Source organism: Hemibagrus wyckioides, linkage group LG11 (assembly GCF_019097595.1).
Source record: "Hemibagrus wyckioides isolate EC202008001 linkage group LG11, SWU_Hwy_1.0, whole genome shotgun sequence".
Taxonomy (NCBI): Eukaryota; Metazoa; Chordata; class Actinopteri; order Siluriformes; family Bagridae; genus Hemibagrus; species Hemibagrus wyckioides.
Genome location: NC_080720.1, coordinates 14762678 through 14789914, shown reverse-complemented (window position 1 = coordinate 14789914; position 27237 = coordinate 14762678). Strand labels below are relative to the sequence as shown.

The 27237-nt window shown below is 38.8% G+C and overlaps 1 protein-coding gene across 2 annotated transcripts in view; it reads right to left on the bottom strand.

Annotated features, from left to right (window-relative positions):
- Positions 1–604: 604 nt before the first annotated feature.
- The window catches only part of srgap3 (SLIT-ROBO Rho GTPase activating protein 3), a 129749-nt gene continuing 103116 nt past the window's right edge, over positions 605–27237 (bottom strand). For both annotated transcript variants that reach the window (XM_058402764.1, XM_058402765.1), the window contains exons 13-22: positions 24556–24616; positions 23310–23387; positions 22414–22548; positions 22111–22216; positions 20032–20259; positions 15863–15936; positions 11870–12050; positions 8858–9007; positions 8252–8567; positions 605–5981 (exon numbers count right to left, since the gene is read on the bottom strand). In XM_058402764.1, coding sequence (XP_058258747.1) covers positions 5541–5981; positions 8252–8567; positions 8858–9007; positions 11870–12050; positions 15863–15936; positions 20032–20259; positions 22111–22216; positions 22414–22548; positions 23310–23387; positions 24556–24616 — 1770 coding nt within the window. In that variant the 3' untranslated portion in view covers positions 605–5540. The remainder of the gene's footprint in view (positions 5982–8251; positions 8568–8857; positions 9008–11869; positions 12051–15862; positions 15937–20031; positions 20260–22110; positions 22217–22413; positions 22549–23309; positions 23388–24555; positions 24617–27237) is intronic.

The following is a 27237-nucleotide window of genomic DNA, read 5'->3' as shown; positions in this document are numbered from 1 at the left end:
GCTCACACCATTAAGGGGAGGTGACTTATATGACAGGCTGACAGGTGAGGGATTTGACCATATCACTCTTTACACATCTGTGAAGCTCAGTCAGTGCCGGTGCTTTTTCTTTTTTTTATATACCACTGAACTCCTACTATACATACTGTAATATCCTTCTCCATGTGGGTGTTAAACTGCTCTTGCTGACAGTCTGGTCACATCCTACATTCTCGCTAATTCTCAAACGTCATAGCTATTAACCTAAGTGCAGACACTGACTGCTGAAACTCTGCCAGTTGTACTAATCTTTTTTGAATTACACTCTTGCATCCCCGTCCTAATAATGAACCTCCTTTCAATGTAACTCAAATTGTTTTGATCCAAAATTGCATTTAGCCTGGCTAGCTCAGCAAACCACAGATTATGTTTAGATATCATTTGTTTAATTCTTTCATGCACATCTATATAGAAACATCTGTATTACTTCTCCACTCATTTCTAACCGAGAAATAAAAATATATTTTCAGTGATCTGTCTGTGATTTTATTTAGCAACCAATTAGACTAAGAATTAAATATTTGTATTGTATATACAGTACACAATAATCACAACAAGAAAATGCTGAAGGTTTAAAACATAAGATGTCAAAAAAATGTCATCTGTTTTTATTTTGGATTCGAGAATTCTTCACATCCAAACAGTGGCATGGTGTACAGTTAACCTACATCATAGGGAGGAATCAACCATCCAAACACTCATGAACAAACAGCATCATTAGACAAAAGGGTTAATAGGAGGGCGAAAAACAGTATGTCAATATTCACAACCCACTAGTACAGACAGACGCAAGTTTGGCTTAATGAATGCTGTGTCTATAGAAAGGAGGAATTCTGTTACCTTTAGCATACATACAATCAAGCATACATATAATACACACCCATTAGAGCATACGTTCTCAAACCGACAGAAAAAAAAATCTTCCAGAATTTATGGTCCATGTACAGTCCGTTAAGGACGGGAGGACACAGAGTGCCTCAGTAATCGTGCAAGTACCATAGAAGATTTGACTAGGCCTTAAATACTGCGATGCATTAGCTAAAACGATAGGTAGAAGGATTATACAAGGAGCAGGAAGTCAAAGCTTTTGTGCAGCACAGTCTCAGGTCATACAGAGAGGAGACAGGAATGATAAAGAATTACTTGACACACATAAGAAACAGATGGGGATTATTAAAACCTCAGGATGGTGGGATATGGACTGCAGTTTTCACACATCTGCCATTAATCTCTAGTAACACGTTCAACTGCTCCTACTCACAAGCACTTTCAAGAATCCAGTGCAGGAACAAGCTTTACTGCTAGCTGAGGATTTGATCAGACGTCCCTGATGGTTCAAATTCTAATATGATGAACTCCAAAAAGAACCGTGATCATAATTAAGACATTTTATCAAAGTCAACAAAAATTGATGTGCAGCAAAATTATTAAAGGTTAAGTAAAAAACATAACATATACTGTAGATCATACAGTCAATGACTCTGTGGCAATTTGGAAATGTGTTTTTTTTGTGCTCCTATCAGGCACTGGAGTAGATGTTAGTGGTCAGTGCTTCAGATAAGATCAAGAACAACCAAATTATCATTACTGATTTAAGATCAGGACTAACATCAGGACAGAGTGGAGGGCAGTGTGTCTATATACATTGTGAATTTATTTATTTTAATGTAACATTTTATTCTACACAGACAAATTGTATTATTCTGTATGAGACAGCTCTCTGATTAAACACATTTATCCAGCATTTTCCAGAAGAGGGAGATGAAGGGCACAAGAGGAAAGTCTTTCTGGCCTCCAGGGGGCAGTACAGGACCTGCTGCCATGCAGAAGACAAAGTACCCTGGCTTTCTAAACAAAGACGCCAGAGGAATCGCCATTCGGGAAGAAACTGGATCTAATGAACGACTTCTCATCAGCCTCATCCCGATTAGATCCGCCACTTGTAAATAAAAGTACTAAATTATATTGTTCCTCACTGAAGTGGGACCCTCAAGGATGCACCTTTTATACCTGTATTATTATTATCCAGAGGAGCAGTGGGTGTGAAGCATGGATGGGTTGCCAGTCCCTCACCACTTGAAGCAATTTAGTCTAGCCAGTCAACCTACATGCATGATTTTTGGGCTAGGAAGAAACCCAGAGAATCCAGAGGAAATCACTGTGTACGTGGGGCTAACATGCAACACTCCACACAGACGATAACCTGTGCTCATGTAGCTCATGGACTACTTAAGATACATATTTGAATATTTGAAGCTGACTGAAGCTTAAAGACCAGATTATATAAGTTTAAGAATTCATCCTTGAAGGTACACTACATTTAAACGTGCGCCTTTACAGGTATGAGGACCATAGTATAAAAGATGCTCACTTGAAGGTACCATCCTAAGGTTAAGGAAAGACACAGTTTAGAACCATTCACGTAGGGGATGAGTGTTTCTAATCCTCTGTCAGTGGTGCTTTCTTATCAAGGCACCTTAAATCAGCCTCACTGCAACTGTATCATTGGCAAATTTGTATATTAATGCCTTTCTCGTGTTTTCTAGCTTGACATCATATTTTATATGTATAAATTAGTGTGAAGTGTCACAGTAATGCGATGTTAGTACTAATGAACAACCCTCCATGTTTCTTTTTAAAGGACTGTGTGGTAGATCTGAGAAAGGCACAACTGCGTTGTCTCAGCGAATCACATGCACATCCGTCACCCGATCATGAGCAATGAAAGTCCGTGCAGAAGGTGAGGCTGAGCTAGCTGAGCAGTAATTAACGACTGGCCACTAATTACTGGTTGCTAACACAAGCGGGTATAAAATGCTGACAGTAAGATAAGGGCCAAGTCATTGTAATGCAATGTAAAAAGAATGGCACATTGATCAGGGCTAAGACTCAGACACAGATGCCAGTGCGTGTTTGAACCGAAAGCCTACCTAACTAACGAGACAGATAAAGATGTCTGTGCTGTTGATACATTAAGACAAGGGCTCCACTCGCTAAACATCATCACATTGCAAACCAAGCAAAGTGTGCAGTAACAGTACTTTTTCCCAGCAGAATTTTTCTTGCAACTATACAAGCATTTACAATTAGAGCAGAACAGGCAAGAGTCGGCAAATAAGAGGGCAAAAAAATGTGGCCATGTTTGATCATCTGCGGTGAAGATGAGATTAGAGACTGACTGAAGCGGATAATTGGTTCAGTCGGGCAATCATCGTGCCTGAGTAAGAACTCCTCCTCCAAATGCAGTGAGCAGGAGGAGGCTGAGAACTGGAAACCAGCTGAAGATGAACTGGAATTGATGTGACAGAATGGGGGCAAGTGAGATGTTCCCTGCAGGATCTGCTATGCATTGGTGGGAATTATCAACGTTGGATTAGCATGACTCTCCATATCTCTATATAACCCCATGTGTTAGAAATACAGCATACTCAAGCCCTTTAAGATCTTGGGGAAAACAACGGCTCACGTTAATAACGATATAAATAAGAACACATTGATGTTATTGAGGATTAACTCGTCATGTATGTGAACAGTTGTACAATATGTGAGTCTAGAAGTGGTTTGTAGGTTTGAGTTTAATAAATTGACTAGATACTTTTTATTTATTTATTTTTACATGTGCCACTTGTCATTTTTTCTATAAATATTTCAGTAGGCTACAGCACCTCACCTACAAACGGTGGAAAAATGTGTGGTTACACATTGTCCTTGGAAAGTATAGCTATATTTATCTATTATGTCTTTTTTTTTTCAAAATAAGATTAATATTATCCTTAGGTGACATCAGTTTCCTTAACTAGTTTAAAAGGTTAAGAAAAGGTTAGAGGAGTTCCTGGGCACTTCTCGTCCTGCTAAGTACAACAGAGAGTTTACTGATCAGAAGAGTTTCCTCATAGAACCCTTTCAGGAAGCTAAGCACCCTTAAATATACTGTTGAGGACCAATTTTCTAAAAGTGCACCCAAAAAACTTGAAGGCTCCTTATGAAAAGCTGGGATTGTTTAAACAGGAATAACCGGCTTGGTCCAGTTCTAAGTGTGCTGAATATTTATGAGTTTCAGAAATGCTTTTTTGATGAAGACAGAGTAAAGCGGAATATATTTAGAGTAACGGCTCAGACAGCGAACACAAAGTACTCGTATTTATGAATGCGATCTTTGTTTGCTGGTTGTGACTGAAATGCCATCTATTCTTGCCTGTTCTGTCCCCAAATATACATGTTTAACATTAAAAAAAAACAAAAAAACATCCTACTTAAAAATTATATACAAAGTAAACTATATCTTCTTTACCACAGGTTTCTTACAATTAGTTGGTGATGGATATTGGTTTCAGTTTCTGCATCTCATATATGTTTACAACTTGGCTATGTTGTTATTTAACTGAACATCCCTTATACTACAAAACAAAAGGCATTACCAGTTCAAGTACAGTATATCTCTATTTACAACAACCCATGTGGGCGGGCTTGGAGTCACAGGATGCTTTGAGTGACAGTCAGGTTCTAGGGGAGGGGCTACATGGGACCACCTTCTCTGAGAGAGAGAGACAGAGAGCTCCACCCCCTCAATAACAACACCTCTGGCCGAGCAGTGCAGAGAGAACAAACAACAATTTCGTGTAGTATTGCTCTACTGTGTGACTGGCCGAAGAGGGTGAATTATCATTAACATTTCAGATTAAGATGTTGATATATATTTAAATACATATATATAGGTAGTGATATATGTGTGTATGTGTGTATATTCATACAGACACACCTCTATTATATACTAATATATACTGTAGGGTCCAAAACTTACTCCACTTCTAAAATGTTTGTATTTGCTCCACCTATTAAAAGCAGATATTCCAATCCTCTTTGTTAATATGTATTACTCAAGAATTTGGAAGTTCATCATACTACACATGAAATATCGCTGAATATTCAGTTTGCCTGCCATTTGCTTCATTTTTTTAGATGTAAGGATGAAAAATGTTAAACAGGACCACTGACAATAAACACAATTTTTTTTATCCGGCTGAACTTGATGATGGTTTAATTATTATGGCCCTCTGTGTTAGGCATCGTAGCTACGGTTTCAGTAAACTGCAAACGTTCTTTCTTTGTAATCCTGTTGGAGAAACATAAGCTGACAAAATGTATTCACTTATATATTCGAACTAACACAAATAAAATCAGTTTTTAGTAGTGGATTCTTTTAGACCCTACTGTATGTGATACACAGCTGCTATTATTTTCCAGTATTTTTTTTACACCTCATGTTTTACCACACTGAGTGCTATAAAAGTAAACTTTGTGACTTCATATGCTTGTTGCCTTAGTAACCACAGCTCACTTCTGAAGTATTCTGAGGCTCATTCTGAAGAAAAAAACAAACAAACAAACCCTAAAATAAAAAAAACAACAACTGTGAAACATTTCCCCCTTCAATTTGGTCTTCATTAGGCCGGCTGAATTACAAATCGGAGAGCCGACCCTGACCCTGACACTTGGTGGAGCTACATACTGCCACCGTGTTTATCAGCTGTGTTAGAGGAGGGGCTGCTGGGAAAGCTCTTGTCGGTGGGGGTGATGGCAGGGCTGCCCACTCCAGAGGAGCCTGAGCTGCTTGAGCGCTGCTGTTGAGAGGGCACGGGGCGTGCGGGCCTGATAGCCGGAGGTCGCAGCTGGGCGCTGGGCAGCCTGGCACACAGCGCTGGCTTGAACGTGCTCATCATCATGGTTTCAGCAGCACTAGAGGAGGAGCTACTCCCACGTCTCAGAGCTGCCTCGGGGTCACGGATGGCGATGGTGTGTGAGGGGCTGGCTGGCTCTGAGCTTACAGGGTTTTTCAGTGGCTCCAGTGTGTCCAGCACCACGTCCGGGGCCTGCTTGGCTGTGTTCTGACGTTCCAGCTCACGCAGCTCGTGCAGAGCCGTGCTCATCGTCTTCTCTATGTCCTGCATGATACATAGAAAAAGACATTCATTCTCATTGAAACACCATGTAGTATCATAATAACCAGAGTTATTTTACACTGGTAATGGCTTTTTAAATTATCAAGGATTTAGGATATACTATAGATCCATCAACTTATTTCCATAATTAACTTTTTACTGCTACATATAATGTCTGAGGTGAAGTTACTCTCTTATTCTACTGTGCCATGAGCAAAACTATATTTAGTAGAAATGACATCAGATTCACCAACCAGAATTAGCCATCTGCTATATCAGCTCTTTAACCCAACAATAGAAGCTGCATTGACTTCTACCTGCTCAGTGCATCCTTTTTGTCCAGAGTGTGAACAAAACTGTATCTAGTTCAATTTTTTGTTACCTTTTTGTATAGATTACTTTTTTAATATATTTTAAAAGTGAAATACACTATATGGGCAAATGTTTGTGGAACCCTGATAATAACATTCATATGAGCTTGTTGAACATCCCATTCCAGATCTAGTTTCCCTTTACTGTTATAATAACCTCCACTCTACTGGGAAGTCTTTCCACGAGATTTTGGATTGTAACTATGGGGATTTGAGTTCATTCAGCCAAAAGAGCATTAGTGAGGTCAGGTGTTGATGTTGGGTGAGGAGGTGTGGGGTTCAGTCAGTTGGTGTGAGGCTGTGCAGGACACTCGAGTTCTTCCACTCCATGGCAAACCATGTCTTCATGGACCTCGCATTGTGCACAGGGGATTTGTCATGCTGGTTTTGGCCTCCATACAGGGTCTATACTTTTGGCCACATAGTGTACATGAGAATTATCAAAGTAGCTGTACTATGATTAAGGTCATCTTACATATTGTAAAAAAAAAAAAAAAGGCAAGCTGTATTTTTATCTAATTTCCATACTCATTATTTACTCAAGACTTTTTTCTTTTTTTCTTTTTTCTTTCAGAGTTTCCTGTTCATGTAATAAAATCTCCTGATCCCATAAACAAAAGATAATCAGATATTGCCAAGCTTCACTGGCGAAACTCACAGTTAATAAGCTGCTCACTGTCATGTGATACTTTTAGGCAATTAAACGGGGGTACAGTAAACCCTACGTTTTTCTTGCGGCATCACCATTGTTATCATTGCTGACATTATCAGTGAGATGCCTCTGCCCATCTTTATGTAATCTGACATACAGTTCTGAAGGCAGAAAAAAATTATTATAATTACTGTTTTTAATTAAAGTGTAGTTAGAAATATATGGTCAGTTTAGTATCACAGATATTATTTAAGCATTTGATATAGCTCCGCTCTAGCAAGACGTTCATCACTCTCTGGAATACTGTCTGTAGTTGCAGAACAGATTTATAGCAGGGGTTTGAGCTTTGGCTTGGCTGAGTGCTAGGCTTAGTCATAATTTTATCTCAGGGTCCCATATGTCACTGCTGTACTTTATCTATGACATGTATACAGCGCCTCAGCCTGGCCTCATATGCTATAAAACTCAGTGCTCAGCTTCACTCATTCAAACCAATGGGCCTGGCTTATGACTCCACAAGCTGTATGAATGCTGTAATGATAAGAGGTGTTAAACCACACAAGCACATGGACACAGACAGTCAAGATCATTGAGATAAGGTACACGCAGACATTCACTCAGACACTGACAAGACAGACATTAAGCTATTTATAAACTATTAAGGGAACATAGCCCTCACTGGTAGAATAGATAATAATAACAGGCTGAGTTGATCTTTCACCTCATCTTTGTGATTATCAGTGCTATCAGTAAACTGAGCATTCCTGAAAAAAATGAAATACACAACCCTTTTGGATTTAACATAATACTTTTATCTCATAAACTCTGCCATTGTGTAGCCCATTTGTTTCCCATTAGCTAAAGTGCAAACACTCACTGAGTTGCTGAAAGATCATTAGCTGTGCCCTGTGCCTTGGTGCTCATTATTAAACTGATGCTGAACCAAATGGATGACTCCGGAGCAGAGTATTCCTGGTCACATGTACATGTGCAGAGGATTCATAGACTCTTATATGGTAAATGAAGCATACAGTACATAAGCTATTTAAAGGCCAGAGCAAAAAGCTTTAATCAACAGCAGGTCAAATAGGCATGACCTAGCATTTACTAACAGGTTAAATATTTTATGGCAATAATCTTTTTTTTGCTTTATCAAATTTAAGCTTTTAGCTGTGGATAATTAAATTATACATACAGTAAAATATATATTTTGGGCTACATATCCGGCAAATTCTTAGAAAGTTCCTCACCTCAGCTAAGGCCTCAGCCTCCAGGCTCTTATGGTCTCCCAAGCTGCTGTGGCGTGTGCCAGTGCAAGGTCTCAGTGGATGGCCCTCTCCATACACCTTTCTCTCAGGGTAATTTATAGTGCCAGCACTGCCAAACGTGCCCAGGCGTCTCTTATCAGGACTTTCCACACGGTTCCTGCTGCTCAGCATGGCTTTGTGAGGGCTGCTGGGACAGGCGGCTGCACGAGGAGGTGTGTCAGAACCACGTGGGGGACTGTGGCTCTCTGTAGCACTGCGGCGCCGTGGGATAGCCGCACCATCCGAACGCAAACGTACCCTTAAAACAACAGCAACACACACAGTTAATTAAACCCTTACATGGGTCATAGATGAATCTTAGGGTTTCTGTCAAAATTTAGATTTTTCCTTTAATCTGTCACCTATCAGTATGTATACAACTACATTCACATTAACCGCAGCCACCGTTAAAAACACATTACACTTCTGTATTTCTGTAAAAAAATAATAGAATCTACTACACTAATATCCTGTTTTCACTATCCATAGTGTCAGCAATATAAGTAAGCCAGCAGGAAGTCAGCAAGGCTATGTGGTATTGTGTCTCACCTGCCCATCACTGCACTGAAGTTATAGTCTGGTGCTGTCTCACACGGTGAGTGGAGGTCATTTTTAGACGAGGACTTGTCATCTAGCAGAGGCCCGCTGCTTGCCTCACTGTCCGCCTTCTGGCTTAGATTATCAGAAAAGGCGTCGTCCCTGAGACATGAGGGCACAGACAGAGAAAGAGGTTTAGGATGGCTGAGAGCACATACTGAGAGGAAGTCTGTTCGGAGTTTTATTGTGATTCAATGAAACCACTTTTTTTTTTTTTTTACAAATCCATTGTACATGCGAACAATTTTCAGAAATTCATGCTCTTTCTACATTCATTGACTTCTGGGGTAAAAAGAGCCTTTGAAGAGAGGCTCTGTCTGAACTGACACCGAACAAGGCCATCAAAAGCACTTCATTTTTTAATACTTACCAAAACATCAGCACATTTATATTAGCAGTTCAGAGACATGAACTGTATTCGTTCCAATATGTCTCTCAACCACAAGCTTCCACTTACTAAGGGCCTATCATTTTTTTTCTATATCTGGCTCAAAATTCAGGCTTGATTGGCTCCATTCAACCAGACCAAGCAAATAACAAGACCAAGAGAACATAGTGATCAGCACACATCGCAGTTTCACATGGCTAGTCTTCAACTGCTGCTCAGTGACGGCAGAAATGGAAAGGGATTCAAAAATATTATTTGAGAAATTGCCAGCATGACTGGCTGCCCTCCTGAGACAAAGAACTTTTAACCCACAGTACAAAAGGCAGTTGATTAGACACATGCTTTTTATTTGTGCTGTACTCTGAGGAACAAAGTTTTACAGGAAAAAATGATGTAATTATGACATGACTTTCTGAATAGCTCCGTAATGGTGTTTTATTATCTACTGTAGTGAAACTTCTGCTTTAGGAAAACACACCACCACCTCCTCCATAGTGAATGGCCAGCAATTGTGCTTCAAGGTATACTTATATTCAGGCCCTTTTACCTATTACAAACTGTATATGTTTTGGATTTAAACTTGAATGGATATAATGCCATTTTTACCCATTAGTTTACACTTAATTACCCACAATGCCATGCAATGCCATGTTCCAACAATGCGGTATAACTTGTGTTCCCTTATAAACTCTGTTGTGTGCCTTCTAAACTATTTAAATTGCAACATGTTGAGATATCTCAAGGATAATCAAAGCACAATTAAAAGCAAATAAAACAGGATGCACCTCACCACAATTTGAGCGCCACAGCATGTACGAATTATATACCTGTCAATTTCAGTTACTCTTCTCAAAAGTTTTCAGTTTTTCATTTAAAACATATTTTCACTTCATCAATATAGGTGGTTAAGTGCAGACTGATGAGTAAAAATGCCAATTATATCCAGTCCAAAATCAAATCCCCAACACAATCATGTACAGGGGTGTCAATACTTTCTGAATCCACTGTATATCCATTTTGTCTTCCTAGCAGCTATGGTGAGTTTTAGTATTGTTTCAGGTTGTATTTTAAACTAGGTTTTCCACAGTGACATCAACCAGTTCTTTAGGAAGCATGTCGTGGAGATAAACACTACACTGTACAATAGCTAATTACATTTTAATAGTTTATCCATTTGAGCAATATGGAAAACGTCAGAGAGAAGTGATTCAGGCGTTCCAGTAAAATTTCAAAACTTATGAATCATGTAATACTTCCTGCCATACTAAAATACAGGTTATGTATTCATACCATGCTTTCGCATAAATATATCCATTTCACTGATGCTCTATTGTGTTACTCATGAGATCATAGCCACCACTACACCACTTCACACTACTTCATTTCACTCAAAGTGTGAAGCTCTTTCTGCTTAAGTGCCATAAATGTAAATGTGTTTATTTTAAAGGGCAAAACTGTCCATTCAACTTTTACTACTTGCTATTTAAATTCAATTCAATTCACTTTTATTTGTATAGCAACTTTATAGAAGCCTGGATGCAGCTATAACAGAGGTACCAACATTACTAACAAGAAAATCCTGGCAGGCAGAGAGAAATCTGTGCATTTTAACACCAAAAGCCCTAGAGGGAAAATGGGACAGCTAAATGCAATACATGGGTGAAATCAGTGCTTAATAATCAGCAGCTTCTCCATATTTTCTATTAAAGAGACCACATGTTTTCTGCATGTTTTCTAGATTAAGTTGGTGTGAAGAGGAAGTAACCGCCAGAAGCCAATGGACGTCTTTTATTTCCCACATCCTGTCCCCTTCAGAGAGCTGGCTTTTCTACTGGGTGAATTTTACTCAGTCTGAGAACTGCTTTAACTGAGAAAAAAATCAGTGTAAGTATCATGTGGTTTCTGTATCACTGTAGCAAGAGGTCAAACATTTCCAAATAAAACAATGATGGCACTTCTGCATATTGATACCTTATGAGCAAGCTAGAGTTGCAAAATACATTAAAAAAAAAACAAAAAACTAAGACTACAATAGGAAGAAACCTTTAGAGGAACCAGACATGAAATGGAATTTACTTCTCTACCTCTGTATCAGTAAATAGCCAAGAATTTCCTAATGTTTATCGTAACCCATGTGTCTGCCTTGCTTATTAGGCCATGGATTCAGGGATCAGTGGTTATTTTGCACGCACTTCACTCCACATGCTGTCTTACCTTTTTAAAATAATTTAGTTTATTAATAAAGGAAGATTCTCAATTTATATATCCAACAAAACATAATAATAATAATAATGATAATAATAATAATAATAATAATAATAATAATAATCAACCTTTTTCTTTAAACAAACCAATACACAATTTATTATTACAAATAAATGGCATAACTCCATAAAAAGTCCACATTTATAAAAGTTTTCTTAACAAATTAAGCTTCAGATTTAGTTTCTAGATATAGCTTCATTCTTCACAATATCTCTTCAGCACGACTGTAAACACTATAAATCTGTCCTAACTGTTTTAGCTTGATGTACAGAGGTTAGTGCAGTGGTGTGTGGAGTTGTGTGTGTACTCACAGGTCCTGTACTACGATGTACTGATGAGGGATGAGACCGTCCACGCCGTTGTGTCTGCCTTCCCACCAGTCCTCTGACGCTCTATGGTAGAGCAGCAGTGATGCGCCCTTCTTAAAGGACAGCTCTCGAGGTGTGCGCCCTACATAGTCGAATTTAGCGATTGCTTCTATCTGCTCTACCTCTGGAGAAAGAGAAGGAAAATGATATACAAATTCAGATAGATAAAGAGAAACAGATGGAAATGCAAATAGATGTAAACCGAAAAGTAATAGGAAATATTACTATAAATAAGTCATATATTTGAAAAAGAAAAACAAGCTCAGCCACACACACACAATCTCAGAAAGATCCCAATGAAAGATTACAATACAAAAAAAGCCCTTATATTAGAAGTCCATACACCTGGGGATGCGATTTCATTTCCTGCTTAAAAATGACCCTCAGATCTTTCAATCTCACCAAGTTACTCAAAATGCAAAGTGGAGAAGGGGCTTTATCCAAACCCTAGCAAATTGCCACCTCACTCTGTATGCATGTCATTATTCTAAATAGACAGCAGGCTGCCCTTCTACCTCTTCAGCTCTGTGTCTCTGTCAGACATGGATGGAGAGCTGGGTCAGGAGCGGTTAAATACATGCACAAAATAAATAGTTTCCCAGTAGGGAATATCCCCTTCAACCAGCAAAGCCAATCAGTTCCATTAAGGGCTTCAGTCAGGGGTGAAATTACCTACAGACAGAGCGTGGAGGGATAGAGGTGTGGCGAGCTCTGCTGCTTTATCCCCTGTGCATTTGAGCAGAAGGTAATGCTCTGACAGTAATCTCTGTCTGTCAAGTGTGCTGGAAATCTGGGCTATTAACAAAGGCAGAGAGGGGATTTTATAGTGATGTGTTGACCACAGCAGAGTGGCATGGTTTAAAATTTATATTATACATTTTACTGCATACTGAGTTCAAAGCGTAGTTTTGCAGCATATTTTGGCAGAGCACAGAGAGAGAGAGAGAGAGAGAGAGAGAGAGAGGCAGCATATCCCTGCTGGCAAGCCAAAGCCACTGATTCACTGAATGAGATGTGAATTAGGAGGCTGGGTTGTGGAGAGAGCTTTGCTCCCTTTGCTGACTCTGAGGTACTGGATTAAATCCACTAAAAGATCCACATTCAAATTTGTACCATGAGCTGATTTGGTCATGCACATGTGTTTTACACAAGTGAACAGACTGAAAGGGAATACAGATCAAGGCGGTAGACTAAGGATGCATCGATACTGATACTGGTGTCTGATACAGTTCTCATTTACACAACACCAGGTGATATTTATATGACATAAGAACCTAGTATATGTTGTTGTGCTCATCAGCGGGTGACACAAAATGACAGTGTTCTGGATGTACTTCATGATTGCTGACCAAAGCAAAGCAGAATGCAAATGTGCTCTGTGATATAATATCAGCTTATATTATGTCGTACTTGATGACTGGATACTGGACATCTGTCCTTGACAAAGTAGTGACATCACTGATTGATTAAGACTAAGTAATGGCATCACTGATTAATTAAGACTACGTAATGACATCACTGATTGATTAATACTAAGTAGTGACATCACTGAATAAGAATACAGTAAGTAGTGACATCACTGATTGATTAATACTACGTAATGACATCACTGATTGATTAATACTAAGTAGTGACATCACTGAATAAGAATACAGTAAGTAGTGACATCACTGATTGATTAATACTAAGTAGTGACATCACTGAATAAGAATACAGTAAGTAGTGACATCACTGATTGATTAATACTAAGTAGTGACATCACTGAATAAGAATACAGTAAGTAGTGACATCACTGATTGATTAATACTAAGTAGTGACATCACTGAATAAGAATACAGTAAGTAGTGACATCACTGATTGATTAATACTAAGTAGTGACATCACTGAATAAGAATACAGTAAGTAGTGACATCACTGATTGATTAATACTGAGTAGTGACATCACTGATCAAGACTAAGTAGTGACATCACTGATTGATTAAGACTAAGTAGTGACATCACTGATTAAGGCTAAGTAGTGACATCACCTATTTGATTTATACTAAGTAGTGACATCACTGATTAAGACTAAGTAGTAACATCACTAATTGATTTATATTAAGTAGTGACATCACTGATTAAGACTAAGTAGTAACATCACTAATTGATTTATATTAAGTAGTGACATCACTGATTAAGACTAAGTAGTGACATCAATGATTGATTAATACTAAGTAGTGACATCACTGATTAAAACTAAGCAGTGACATCTTTGATTCTTTAATACTAACTAGTGACAAGGTTAGTACACTAGTGATTAAGAATACAGTGAGTAGTGACATCACCTATTTGATTTATACTAAGTAGTGACATCACTGATTAAGACTAAGTAGTAACATCACTAATTAATTTATATTAAGTAGTAACATCACTGATTAAGACTAAGTAGTGACATCAATGATTGATTAATACTAAGTAGTGACATCACTGATTAAAACTAAGCAGTGACATCTTTGATTCTTTAATACTAACTAGTGACAAGGTTAGTACACTAGTGATTAAGAATACAGTGAGTAGTGACATCACTGATTTAGACTAAGTAGTGACATTACGGACTGATTAATGCTGAGTAGTAACATCATCAATTAATAGCAGTGATTATTAATAGGATTGATGTAATAATCAGTAATTAGCAATTCTAAGACTGATAAAGAAATTCTTTAATTCGGTATTAGCATTGGTATCAATAAACACCAAAAACAATGCTCTCATGCTCGTGACATGCCTGAAAAATTGTCATTGATGCATCCCTACCAAGAACTGTTTTCTAAGCAAAGATAGTGAAGGGCGAGGGAGAAAACAGGAGCAGAGAGATAAGAGGCAGAGAAATAAGAAGCAGATTAGCAGAGGGGAAAGAGAACCTGCAATGAAAATGGCTGGATAAGGAATGTCCTTTTCTCCTCACTGTTCATTGATTAAAATGCTGGAAAAAGCACTGAGCAAGAATCTTGCCAGCAGATTAGCATTTGTGAAGGAGGAGTGTGTGAAGCAGACACAGAGATAGAGGGAGGTTAAGAGCACGAGAGAGATCAAGCCCGGTTCATCTAAGGCTCTTTCCAAAACAGTCATCAAGAGCAATTTAAGGTCTGGCTTGATATCGTCTCACTGCCTGCCAACCAATGAGACATCTCGCTTGCTCTCTGCTGATGGAAGGGCGATCTTAACGGCTGTGAGGCGAGTCAGTCAAACCAGCACATGCACAATAACAGCAACACAAAAACAACAGCAAGGCACAAGCTGGACTGCAGTCACAGCATATACCCATTTCATGCACAAATTATTTATATGCATATCCAGATTACTTTTATGTTTTCTCTTTTTACTTCTATGATATATGAATTTTGATTCTGTCTAAGTAGTGTTTATATCCAAAAGAAAATGGATAGCCCATTAGTGTAATATAATATTAATAATAATAAAAAAAATCAGATCTAAAGCATTTAATGTTGCAGACAATTTCTGAAGAAAAATAACTCATGAACTACAATTGTTCAAAAAATATTTTTTCCATTAATTATATTAATTTTATATATAAAGTTAGTAAAGCCTGAGAAATAATCTAGAGTAGTCTAGAGATAGTCTGTAGACCAAAGCTTAAATAAATTTACAGTAATGTTCTCAAGTGATTTGGAGGTGAGTCGCATCATACATAATTTACTAAAATATAAAAAGAGCCTTAAATAATTGTATGGTTAGTGTGGTTAGTGTGGAAAAGCTATGAATGTGTGGGTGCAAGACAGTGTTGTACGACATTGATGTTTTTAGAGCTTGAGCTTGTTAAAATAATTGTACAATTTCACGCTACAAGCCAAATGAATCCTCAGGAAAGGCTTGTGACTGGATGGACAGATGAACGAACAAATGGGAAGATAAATAAATAATACGTGTCTGCTGTACCGTCATCACTGGTGTGTGGCTCAGTTCCATTGTCCGCCTCATCAATGGTGCCTGGTTCACTGTGCGGGCTATCACTACACACACACACACACACACACACACAGAGAAACACAGATGTCAGTATAAAGAAATTTGCAATATTAAATAAAAATTGATTTCTATTTTTAAAATATCCACACACTGAAAGGCAAAAATCTGTATGTTTCCAGGTTACACTTTCAACAGTACTGAATCTGTGAACTCTGTGACTCTCCCAATGTATGTTTGGCCTACAAACATTGCCGCACCCGACTCCACATCCCATAACACACTTCCACTTCCTCTTTCACAGTGAACGGATTTCTGATTCCATGTAAGGTGTTCCAAATCACACATCCTGACACTTACTGACTCTTTATATGCCACATTCAGTTTCTAGCCGGATGTGAAGTATACACTCAATTACACTCTGTCCATGATGTCTGTCCTCTAAGTTTGTCCGGCTTTTTGCCTAATATTTCCTGATTCCTGTGTTTTGCCTTATCTTCTAAATACTGTGTGCCTGTTTTTGATCGTATATTTTTTTTCCCTCACATTTCAGATCAGTTTGTCTTTCCCTCATTTAAACTGCTTATGCTGCATTTGTATCCTCTCAGACTTGCATTACCCGTACACTACAGACTTCAAACAGGTCAGATTCGGTTACTTGTCATTCGCAATGCAGACGTCAGTCTAAAGATCAGATTTATATAATAAATTCGATTTGCCCTGCTGTCTGACTTACATCGCTGCTCACTGAGCACTTGCTCACTAGCACTATGTGAAAAGAGCTTAAGTTTCACCTTTACTGCCATTAGGGTTTCATGAGTATTTTCATAACACAAGCTAATAAAATCACCATTTCATTTGGAACATAAAATTCAGTCAGTTTACTACCGCAGGGTGTGTATCAGTGTTCTGGCCCTCTGGCTCTTCTGAATTCGTTCTCTTTGTCATTCAACAGCTGCCCTCCGACACACAAGGGAGGAAACATCCTGGACTTGGTCTTCACCTGTCCTTCCCCAGCTACAGACATGACTGCTACCCCACTTCACATCTCAGATCATCGCTTGGTATCCTTCACTATCACTCTACCTGTCCTACCTAAACGTAACTCCCAGCATTCTTCTCTCACCCGCCAAAACCTTCACTCTATCTCCCCTTCCTCTGTAACTTCCTGCACTCTTTCATCTCTTCCTGACCATGACTCCTTTTCCTCCCTACCCCTAGACACAGCTAAAGACACTATTCTCTCCTCTTCTTCCTCAACCATGGACCTTCTCTGCCCTCTGTTCACTAAATGCAGGAAGACTTCTTGTCCTGCTCCTTGGCTGTCAGATGTGCATCTTCTCTGCACTACTCAACCCCTTTGACTCCACCTGCTCCATCCTCCCTGACCGCAGCAGATTTCGCCACTTTTTACACAGAGAAGATTGAGAAGATCTGCCAGACCTTCACACCTGCCCCAACTTCATCTACATTACACAGTCAGGGTTCAGCTACTCCTTCATCGAAGCATCTTTCAACCATAGTAGCAGAAGAGGTTTTGCAAATCATCCATCCTGCAATCCTACCACCTGCCCACTGGATCCTTCCCTTCCACTATGCTCCAGACCATCTCGCCTGACCTCCTGCCCTTCATCACCACAGTCATCAATGGATCCATAACATCTGGTGAGGTACCAACTGCCTTTAAGGAAGCAAGGGTTATCCCCATACTGAAGAAACCTGCTCTGGATCCCTCTGACATCAATAACTACAAACCGGTATCACTTCTCTTCCTTATTTCAAAAATTCTCGAACGCATTTTTTATAATCAGCTGTCTGCCTATCTCCTGCAGAATAACCTCCATGATCCCAACCAGTCTAGCTGGATGGTTGCTCATATAAGGTAACATGGAAGGGATTGACGCTCCACGCAGACTCTCTACTGGTGTCCCACAAGCCTCAGTACTTGGTCATCTCCTTTTCTCCCTCTACACTCACTCTCTTGGCAAAGTTTTATCCTCACATGGCTTTTCAAAACACTGCTATGCTGACGACACCCAACTTATCTTCTCCTTCCCTCCCTCGGATACCATGGCTTCTGCTTGGATGACAGATCATCAGCTGAAATTCAATCCCAGCAAAACTGAACTGCTGGTCATCCCAGGTGATTCATCCCCAGCCCAGGATCTTGCATTATCTCTGAACAACTTCATAATCCTCTCTTCAGCCACTGCTCGAAACCTTGGGGTAACCATGGACAATCAACTGTCCTTTTCCTCCCATGTTGCTAATGTGACACGCTCATGTCGGTTTCTTCTGTACAACATCAGAAGGATTTGACCATTTCTATCCACACAGGCTACTCAAGTGCTTGTTCAGTCTCTGGTCATTTCAAGACTGGACTACTGCAACTCTTTACTGGCAGGTCTTCCTCTGAATGCAACTGGTCCACTGCAAATGATCCAAAATGCAGCTGCGCGACTTGTTTTCAACCTGCCTAAGTCCTCCCACACCACCCTATTGCTGCGCTTCTTCCACTGGATTCCGGTAGCTGAACGCATCTACAAAGCCTTAGCCTACAAAGCCAAGAATGGACCAGCATCATCTTACCTCAAAGATCTTATTACTCTTCTCATTGCACCTCGTTCCCTCAGATCCACTAGCATTGCTCAACTGGTCCCACCATCTCTCAGGGTTAAAGGTCAGTATACATCTAGACTCTTCTCTGTTGTGGTACCGAGGTGGTGGAACGAACTTCCCTTAGATGTCCATACAGCCGAGTCACTGACTGTCTCCAAAGACGACTGAAGACCTACCTTTTCCTGAAACATTTAAACTAGCTCTTATTTTTTCCTGTTTTTATGTGATGTTTTTGTTACGTTAAAAAAAACAAAAAACACATCAACCCAAAATCCTAATATAATATAATATTAATATATTCATTGATAGAGACTTAAAGCACTTTTGTACGTCGATCTGGATAAGTGGGTCTTCCAAATGCCAAAAATGTAAATGTAAATGTATCAGAAGTAAAACATCAGACAGCAAATAATTATTCTACTGCAATAGAAAAAACACTAAAGATAAAAGCAGCAGTATTTGCGTCACTGGGGATGTGTGATTCCTCTTAACAAAAAGTGGCTGGATGTTTAACATGCACACAATGCTGCAAATAGATACCTGTCACCATCACAGCAATCCAAGTGCTAGTGTGCGAGCCAGTGTGCATCCATCAAGCACAAATTAGCCTCATGTTCAGCTCCCATGCTGTAAAGCATATTAAAGATAAAGTGCGGTATTTGTGTACTGCATGTAGACTAGTTTGTGGCACAGAACCTGTTGACTGTATATTTCCTATTTACAAGACAGACAAAGATTACATTTGTAATTTACTAGTTAAAGTCTAGATAGTAGTTAAAAGTAATCTAGTAGTCTAGATACTAGTTAAATGTGTAAATACACAATAAATGGTACGCACAAATATATAAGAACTCTGGTGGAGCGGCTGACTGTGTGTATTCATATTGTCTTCTAATAATAATTCTAATGTGGTACATCCTATTTGCATATTTATGAATGTTCCAACATGTATATTAATTAAAAATTCAATGTGTTTGCTACTGTCTTTTTTCCTTTTGATTTGTTTAACTTCAAGAAAGTTTATGCTGATGGGCTTTTTGATTTTGCTTAGTTTTAGTTTACTATAGACAGGGCATCAAGGTGCATTACATTATGTTTATGCATACGTATGAAATGAAAAATCCATCCATTTACTGTGCTGCTTATCTTATACAGGGTTGCAGGGAACCTGGAGTCTATATCAGGGGACCGGGGTACAAGCCATCTCAGGGAAGAATTGCAGAAGCATTCACACACTACAGACAATTTTAGAGATGTTAATCAGCTTACAATACATGTCTTTGGGCTAGGGAAGGAAACTGGAGTATCCAGAGGCACCTCTGAGGCACAAGGAGAACATACAAACTCCACATGCACACACACACAGGGGTGCGAGGCAAACACGCTAGCCACTAAGCCAACATGTCTAAACAAATTGAAACAAATATCTCTTGTCACAGGTGCAAGATACAAAATTTATCATGACACATTAAACTAAGACACCCTCAGCAACCATGCTAAATCACTTAAGGTCCAGTTCTTACCAGTACTCCTCTCCTCCAGTCATGCACTTCTCATATACAGGGCCCTCAAGTTCCCGGTGGCTTGGGAAGATGACCTCACTGTGGATGATGATGGTCTTGATGACTTCGTTCACATGGGCCTGACAGGCCACAGGGTCCTGGCCGTCCGGGATGGGCATCAGAGTTGGGCCGAAGCAGATGGCCAGGTTGTAGGGATCCATCATATTCTCATCACTGTACTGCGACAGACTGGTGGTGGTGATGGGGTGAGAGAACAGACAGACGCAGATAAATAGGCCTATAAATAAGTTTCTGGTCATATGGGGTATCTGGAAAGCTCTAGTAGTAGCATGCTATAACCTTGGTACAAGGTTTGAAGCATCAGTTAAACTGAAAGTTGGGAAATTTTATTGCAAAAAAAATGTGATGGCTGGGAATTTATGACCATAAAAGTGTAATTTTAACTATAATTGTGTATATTTAATACATATACGAGTCATTTGACGTATCTGGGTATAAGTCAACTAGTATCTTTTTATTTAAAGGCAAATGCAAAGAAATTAAGTGAAGGCATTTAAAGGGATACTCCTTTTCAAAACCCAATCTCTATCTACTGGACCTGCATATGTCCAACTTCCATAGGCAAGATGATTTTCTGTCCTGAGTAAATAACAGAAAACCTATGTATTCGTTTGTTAAGCAAATCTAAGGGTGGTTGTTGAGCCGGTCAATATGTAAAACAAATTTTTGTAGAATGCTTTCCTGAATTCATTGGTGAAAGTAAGGCCTTTCTGTTTAGGCGTGCTCTTATATAATTTTTATTGATCTACTATCAATCTCTCTTTTGCACACACCTTGCACTCAACTACTTCTTCTTATGTCTTACTATTTCTATTTATTCTATATTAACATCTTAAATCTAGTCTATTTATATGCACATTTAAAGGAGAAGTGGTCGGCATTTTCATTTCACTGCAACTTGTATGCATATTTTACTGTGTATGTGACAAACAAAAATCTTGACTCTTGAAGTATCTGTAATCAAGCTGTATTTCTATATAAGAAGAGACTAGTGTTGCAAATGGAAGGTTTTGTGGTTATACTATACCAAGCTAGTCAAAACTGCTCAAAGTAAACATGGACTTTTTTCAGTTTCTGTCACATAACACACCACAACACTAGAGGGATTTCATAAGTAACTACAGAAGAAAACTGTGTGCTTGTGAACTGAAACATTTATCCTCCTGACCTGCACAGATGTTTATGATTTACAAAGCTGTCCTTCTAACATCATCTGTCATGTTCTTATTACATCGACCGTGCTAGTACATTTCCTCTGACAGACAAGCTAATAGCACACACTTAGCCCCAATTTCCAGGTGATAATTTTGTCTGGATTTATTGCACCACTGTACAGAAATCGCAAGCTCACTCACTCACTCTAGATGTATGAAAAGTAAGGTAAGGTGCAAGTCATGATTCAAAGACCCACAGTGGCCTGATGAGGCAAGATGTATTGACGTATCTTTCCATTTTCTGGCATTCGAGGTGTCTACCACCAATTGGATTCGCTCAACTCAGTTCCACAGTGACATTATACTGCATCCAGACACCACTGTAACTAAACACTCCTGAAAATGGAGGCTTAAGTGTAGGTAAGCTGAAAACACTGCAGGCCCAGCACAGTGAAAAAGCGCATAAATAAAGAAGCTGTTCAGATAAAACTTCAGGATGCAAAACTGAATTTTCTGTTCTGCAGGGGAAAGGGTGCAGCAGAATCATTAATAATAGTATAATAAAACAAGACAGGTATAGTACAGCAGAGAGCAATGGCTTTGCACTGGCATAAATAACTTCTCAAGTACTGTAGACAGTCAGACATGGCAATGAATAGGACATAAACAGTAGAGGCTGTTCAATAACTCATAGGAATATAATGAATGCCTGTGTGTTTGACTGCAGTTATTCATACACCTGCTGATTTACTATGAGTCCTGCACATACAACACAGGCACAGAGACATGTGTGAAACTAATCACAGACACACTCTCCTACTGAAATCATACAGTCATTTGAAGAAAGTGAAACCCGCAGACTCACTGATTGAGAAACGCAAACAGGTATCTCATGACGATGATGATGGTACGCGGAAGAGTGACTATGATCTGCTGAAGATGATGGACTCTTTCAGCAGATGACTCGAGCTCTGAAACAAAACCCACAAGTAAACCATTTTCAGACATCACATCTGCCTTACTGAATCACTTTATCGACTGTTGCCAAGTTACTCTAAGCCATGAGGATTTATTTGGCGAAGTCTATTTCTTTTCATCATTCAGGTAAATTAGCAAAAATGAACACTGAATGAAGACAAGCAGGCATGTGGCACACAGGAGAACTCACTAATGGTGGAGATGAAATCCAGGAAGCGTTCCTTCGGGAAGAGAGGGTTCTCCAAGCCCCTGAAGTACAACTTCAGAACCCCGGCCACTGAGTTTATATCATGATCACTCTGGTCATCAATAAGTGGGTCTTCGCCTAAAAGAGGAAAAGACTTTAGTGTGTTCATAGTTCACGAGGCTGTACTAGTATAGAATTTGCTCAACAACAATTTCCTTAGGTTTATCCATTTATGTTGCATGAACATGAATACACCAATCAGCCAAAACATTAAAACCACCTTGTGTTGCTCTTATTTGTCAAGACATGGAGTTCACAAGCTCTCTGAAGGTTTGCTATGGTGTCTGGATCCAAGATATTAGCAGCAGATCCTTTAAGTCCTGTAGGTTGCAACACAGGGCCTCCATGGATTAGACTTTTTTGTTCAGCACATCGATCAGACTGAGATTTGGGGAATTTGTAGGCCAGATCAACACCTTAAACTCTTTGTCTTGTTTCTGTGGCAGGGTGCTTTATCCTGCTGAAAGGGATCACCTGATGTACTTGGTCTACAATAGTGTTTAAGTAGCGGGTATGTGTCAAAGTAACATCCACATGAATACCAGGAGCCAAGGTTTCCCAGCAGAACATTTCCCAGAGGATCACACTGCCTCGGCCAGCTTGCCTTTTCCCATAGTGCATCCTGGTGTCATCTCTTCCCCAGATAAGCGAGGTGCATGCTTTCTCCTGCTTTCAACACTTCAATTTCTGGAAGTGACTGTTCACTTTTCAACGATTTGAGAGCCTTGCACCAAACTATACAATATTGGTGTACTGATACCGTTTGTTAAGAAAACATAACTTTTTCTGACATCACCTAGTGAGTTAAAGAGAGAAAACCAATTGTCCTGCACACCCACCTCTCTCAAATGAATTTTTAATATCGTTGACTTCAACCTGAGATCCAGGAACTCGAAATATGCCTTGTTGCTGCAGACCTGAAATAGAAAGCCAAAGATATGACACCAGAAAGACTCACGGCATGCCACCTTCCATCTGAACCTGCATAACACAAAGCAGGGAAATGCAATATGGTGTCTTTCCACTCCATGAAGCAGGCTCTTTCTTGTTTTTGAGGGACATGTGGTTTCTATGAAAGCTCCTCTGATCAATTTCTGAGATTTCATTAGATATGGAATGCCACTAGGCCAGTGCAGACATGATGTGTCAGGTAGATCAACAGCACAGCGAAGATGAACGATGTAATCTGATAAAGGAAATGAAATGAGGATGGTTATCTGATTCATAAGCCTACGTCACAAGAGAGAGGAGTTTGGAATGAAACATGGAGACTGGTGATCTGCTCATGGTTGTATGTGTTGACATGTCCTGGAAAGAGAAACCAGTACACACATGCAGAGAGCTCAGCTGAACTTCATTTGCATCTTAGAAGACATGCAGTAAATGCTTTACTGCTGCCCAGCTCTCAGCCCATAATACGGCTTCTAGTTTACTTAATACTGCATGCCTTTTTATTACCCAAAGGACACAGATTACTAACAAATAAAAATTCAGCTTCAGCGCCATCAGAAATTTGCAGTGGCAATAAATCTTGGAGGGACTACTGAACATTTCAGTATAATCTGAATGCTCTGAAACACTGCTGTCTGCATCTCAAAAAATACTTGAACATAAATCATAATACTCTACTGATACATGGCTGCTGTTTGGGTCGTTTGTGGACAAAACCCTTTCTAAGAAATGTTATACTCCAGAAAGAAAAATCAATAACTACACAACGGCTTCCTGTATCTAATCAATATCACTGCAATATCTAATCAATTTCACTGCAGATACCAATACTGGAAAAGCCATATTCCACTGACTTTATCTCACCTGCTTACCAACAGATGGCACACTGGGAGAAATGTCGCCCTACAAAGCTCTCAACAACCACAAAACTTTTAGCAGATGTATCTGCACAGATGAGTGTTCAAATTAGCATCTGTGCTAAATCTACATATCCTCCACCCTGTCGTTTAGTGTGCATAGCACTCTGCATGAATGATAAGAAGGAGTTGTGTTTATATTAATAAATCAGTACTCACTTACAGTCAATAAGAGCTTCTAAGGCGTGCAAAACAAACCTAAATCTGGACTGCTTACCATAGAGATTGATGTATCGAATACAGCTTTCCACTACAAGAGGAATGGGCTGACCTGAATCCTGAGAACGGAGATAAAAACAAAACAAAACAATGAACACATTATTACATGACATGTTTAATGATGGTAAGTCTTCACTTATAAGAAAGTAGTTGCTTAATAGTTATAGAATAGAAATAGAGTAGATATCAGAAGTCTACACACCCATGTGATTTTTGCGAAATAACAATAAAACCAAGAAAAAATGTCAGGTCAGATTTTTTCCATCTTTAATGTGACATAACGACAAACAAAAAATTTTTTAGAAAAGAAATATAAACTTTTATGAAAGAGAAGTTTGTTAGCTTTTGGGATGTTTCTTTTTTGGAATCTTGAATCTTTCCTGAAAAAGTACTCCAGATCTCCAGCCTTGGATTTTTACTTCGGTCTTGTTTTAGAAGATTTTTTTCCCCTTCATCCTCAGCTGTCTAACAGAGGCCTGTAGGTTTAGTGATAAAAATAAACTGACCCATGTAGGATGTGGTGTTCTTTGGGTGATGAGATGTTTTGGGTTTGTGCCAAAAATGTATATTAAAATTATGCTCGAAACACTCTACCTTGGTCTCATTAGACTGTAATAAATTGTGCCACATGTTTAGGACTAACCATTGCTTGTTTTGTTTAGGTGGGCTTGTTGATGGCCTTCACGGTTTTCCATGGTATGTCTAATGTTATGAAAATTCTTTTGAAGCCCTCTCCTGATTGATGCTTTTCTATGAGATCCTGCATATGTTCTACAGAATTCCTACAGAAAAAAGCTGAGGTTAATCAGAATCACGTTACTGATGACGGGTGTTATACTTACTTATGAACATGAGTTTACATGAGAGTGAGAAATGAGAATTCTGAGCACACTCTCATGCTACTTTACAACTGTGTATACACACTTGAACAACTAGGTTATTGTAACTGTTTTTCTTCTTAGTTTTTTTAAGCGATTCTATTGGATTTTCGCCTGTTGGTAGTGATATCACATTAAAGATGGAAAAAGATCTGACCCTGTTTACCTTGGTGGGATTTATTACATCACAAGAACCTGTCATTGTAACAGGGGTCTTTAGACTTTTATATCCATTTTATATATTTGCATGTATGTATACAGTATGAATACATGGATAGAGTTTATGCATGTGTGTATAGAGTGTGAGTGTGTGTGTATGTATGTATGTATACAGTGTGTGTGTGTGTGTATGTATGTATGTATGTATGTATGTATACAGTATGCATGTATGTATGTATACAGTGTATGTATGTGTATGTGTGTGTATGTATGTATACAGTGTATGTATATATTTATGTATGTATACAGTGTGTGTATGTGCATGTATTTATGTATACAGTATGCATGTGTGTGTGTATGTATGCATGTATGTATGTATACAGTGTGTGTGAATGTATGTATGTATACAGTGTGCGTATGTGTGTGTGTGTATGTATGTATACAGTGTGTATGTGTATGTATTTATGTATACAGTATGCATGTGTGTGTGTGTGTGTGTATGTATGTATGTATACAGTGTGTGTATGTGTATGTATTTATGTATACAGTATGCATGTATGTATGTATACAGTGTGTGTATGTGTATGTATGTATGTATACAGTGTATGTGTATATGTATGTATGTATACAGTGTGTGTATGTGTATGTATGTATGTATGTATACAGTGTGTATGTATGTATGTATGTATGTATGTATGTATACAGTGTGTGTGTGTATGTGTGTGTATGTATGTATACAGTGTGTGTATGTGTATGTGTGTGTATGTATGTATACAGTGTGTGTATGTGTATGTGTGTGTATGTATGTATACAGTGTGTGTATGTGTATGTGTGTGTATGTATGTATACAGTGTGTGTGTGTATGTGTGTGTATGTATGTATACAGTGTGTGTATGTGTATGTGTGTGTATGTATGTATACTGTGTATGTGTAGATATATGTGTATGTATATATGTATATATACAAAGAGGCTTTGTGTTCTGTTAGTTGCTTGGCATTTTATTTAAATACATTCAAATATTAAAGTACAGAATATGAAGCTATGATATGACTGAATTTAAATTTTAGGGTTTGAAGCATGCAGAGTAATTATAGAAAAGAACAGCACATTAGGCACATCTGTTCTCAACAAATGTTCTTTCCAATTAACTTTCTGTTCATTCTACTTTCATGTCCATAACAAAACATTACAAACAAATCAGGAATTGTTGTTTGATTATTGTTTCAATGAAACAATAACTAAAACAGAAAAGGGTTCGCTTTTCTGACAGCTAGGGCTGACAATGACATCTTTAGGTATGCTTTTATAACTGTATGTTGAAATGATGATATGGATGTCAGTATCTGACATTATGCCACATGACTGTGACGAAAGAAAAGACTTTTCATCAGGGACTATTAGGAGAGTCTGTCTTGAATATCATTTAAATGGCCTTCAACACATGTTTAGCATTAAAGGTGTAATTAAAGCTATAACTGAGGTAAGTACCCTGATCAGGCAGTTTTAGCTACCTCCCTGGTGATAAATGTATTAAGGTACATAATGTATTTAGCTCTTCTGGGGATGTGAAGAGACCAAACATCTGAAAAACAATCTGAAAACAATTGCTGTGGGTAAGATTTTTGTGTAACAGGCGACACCA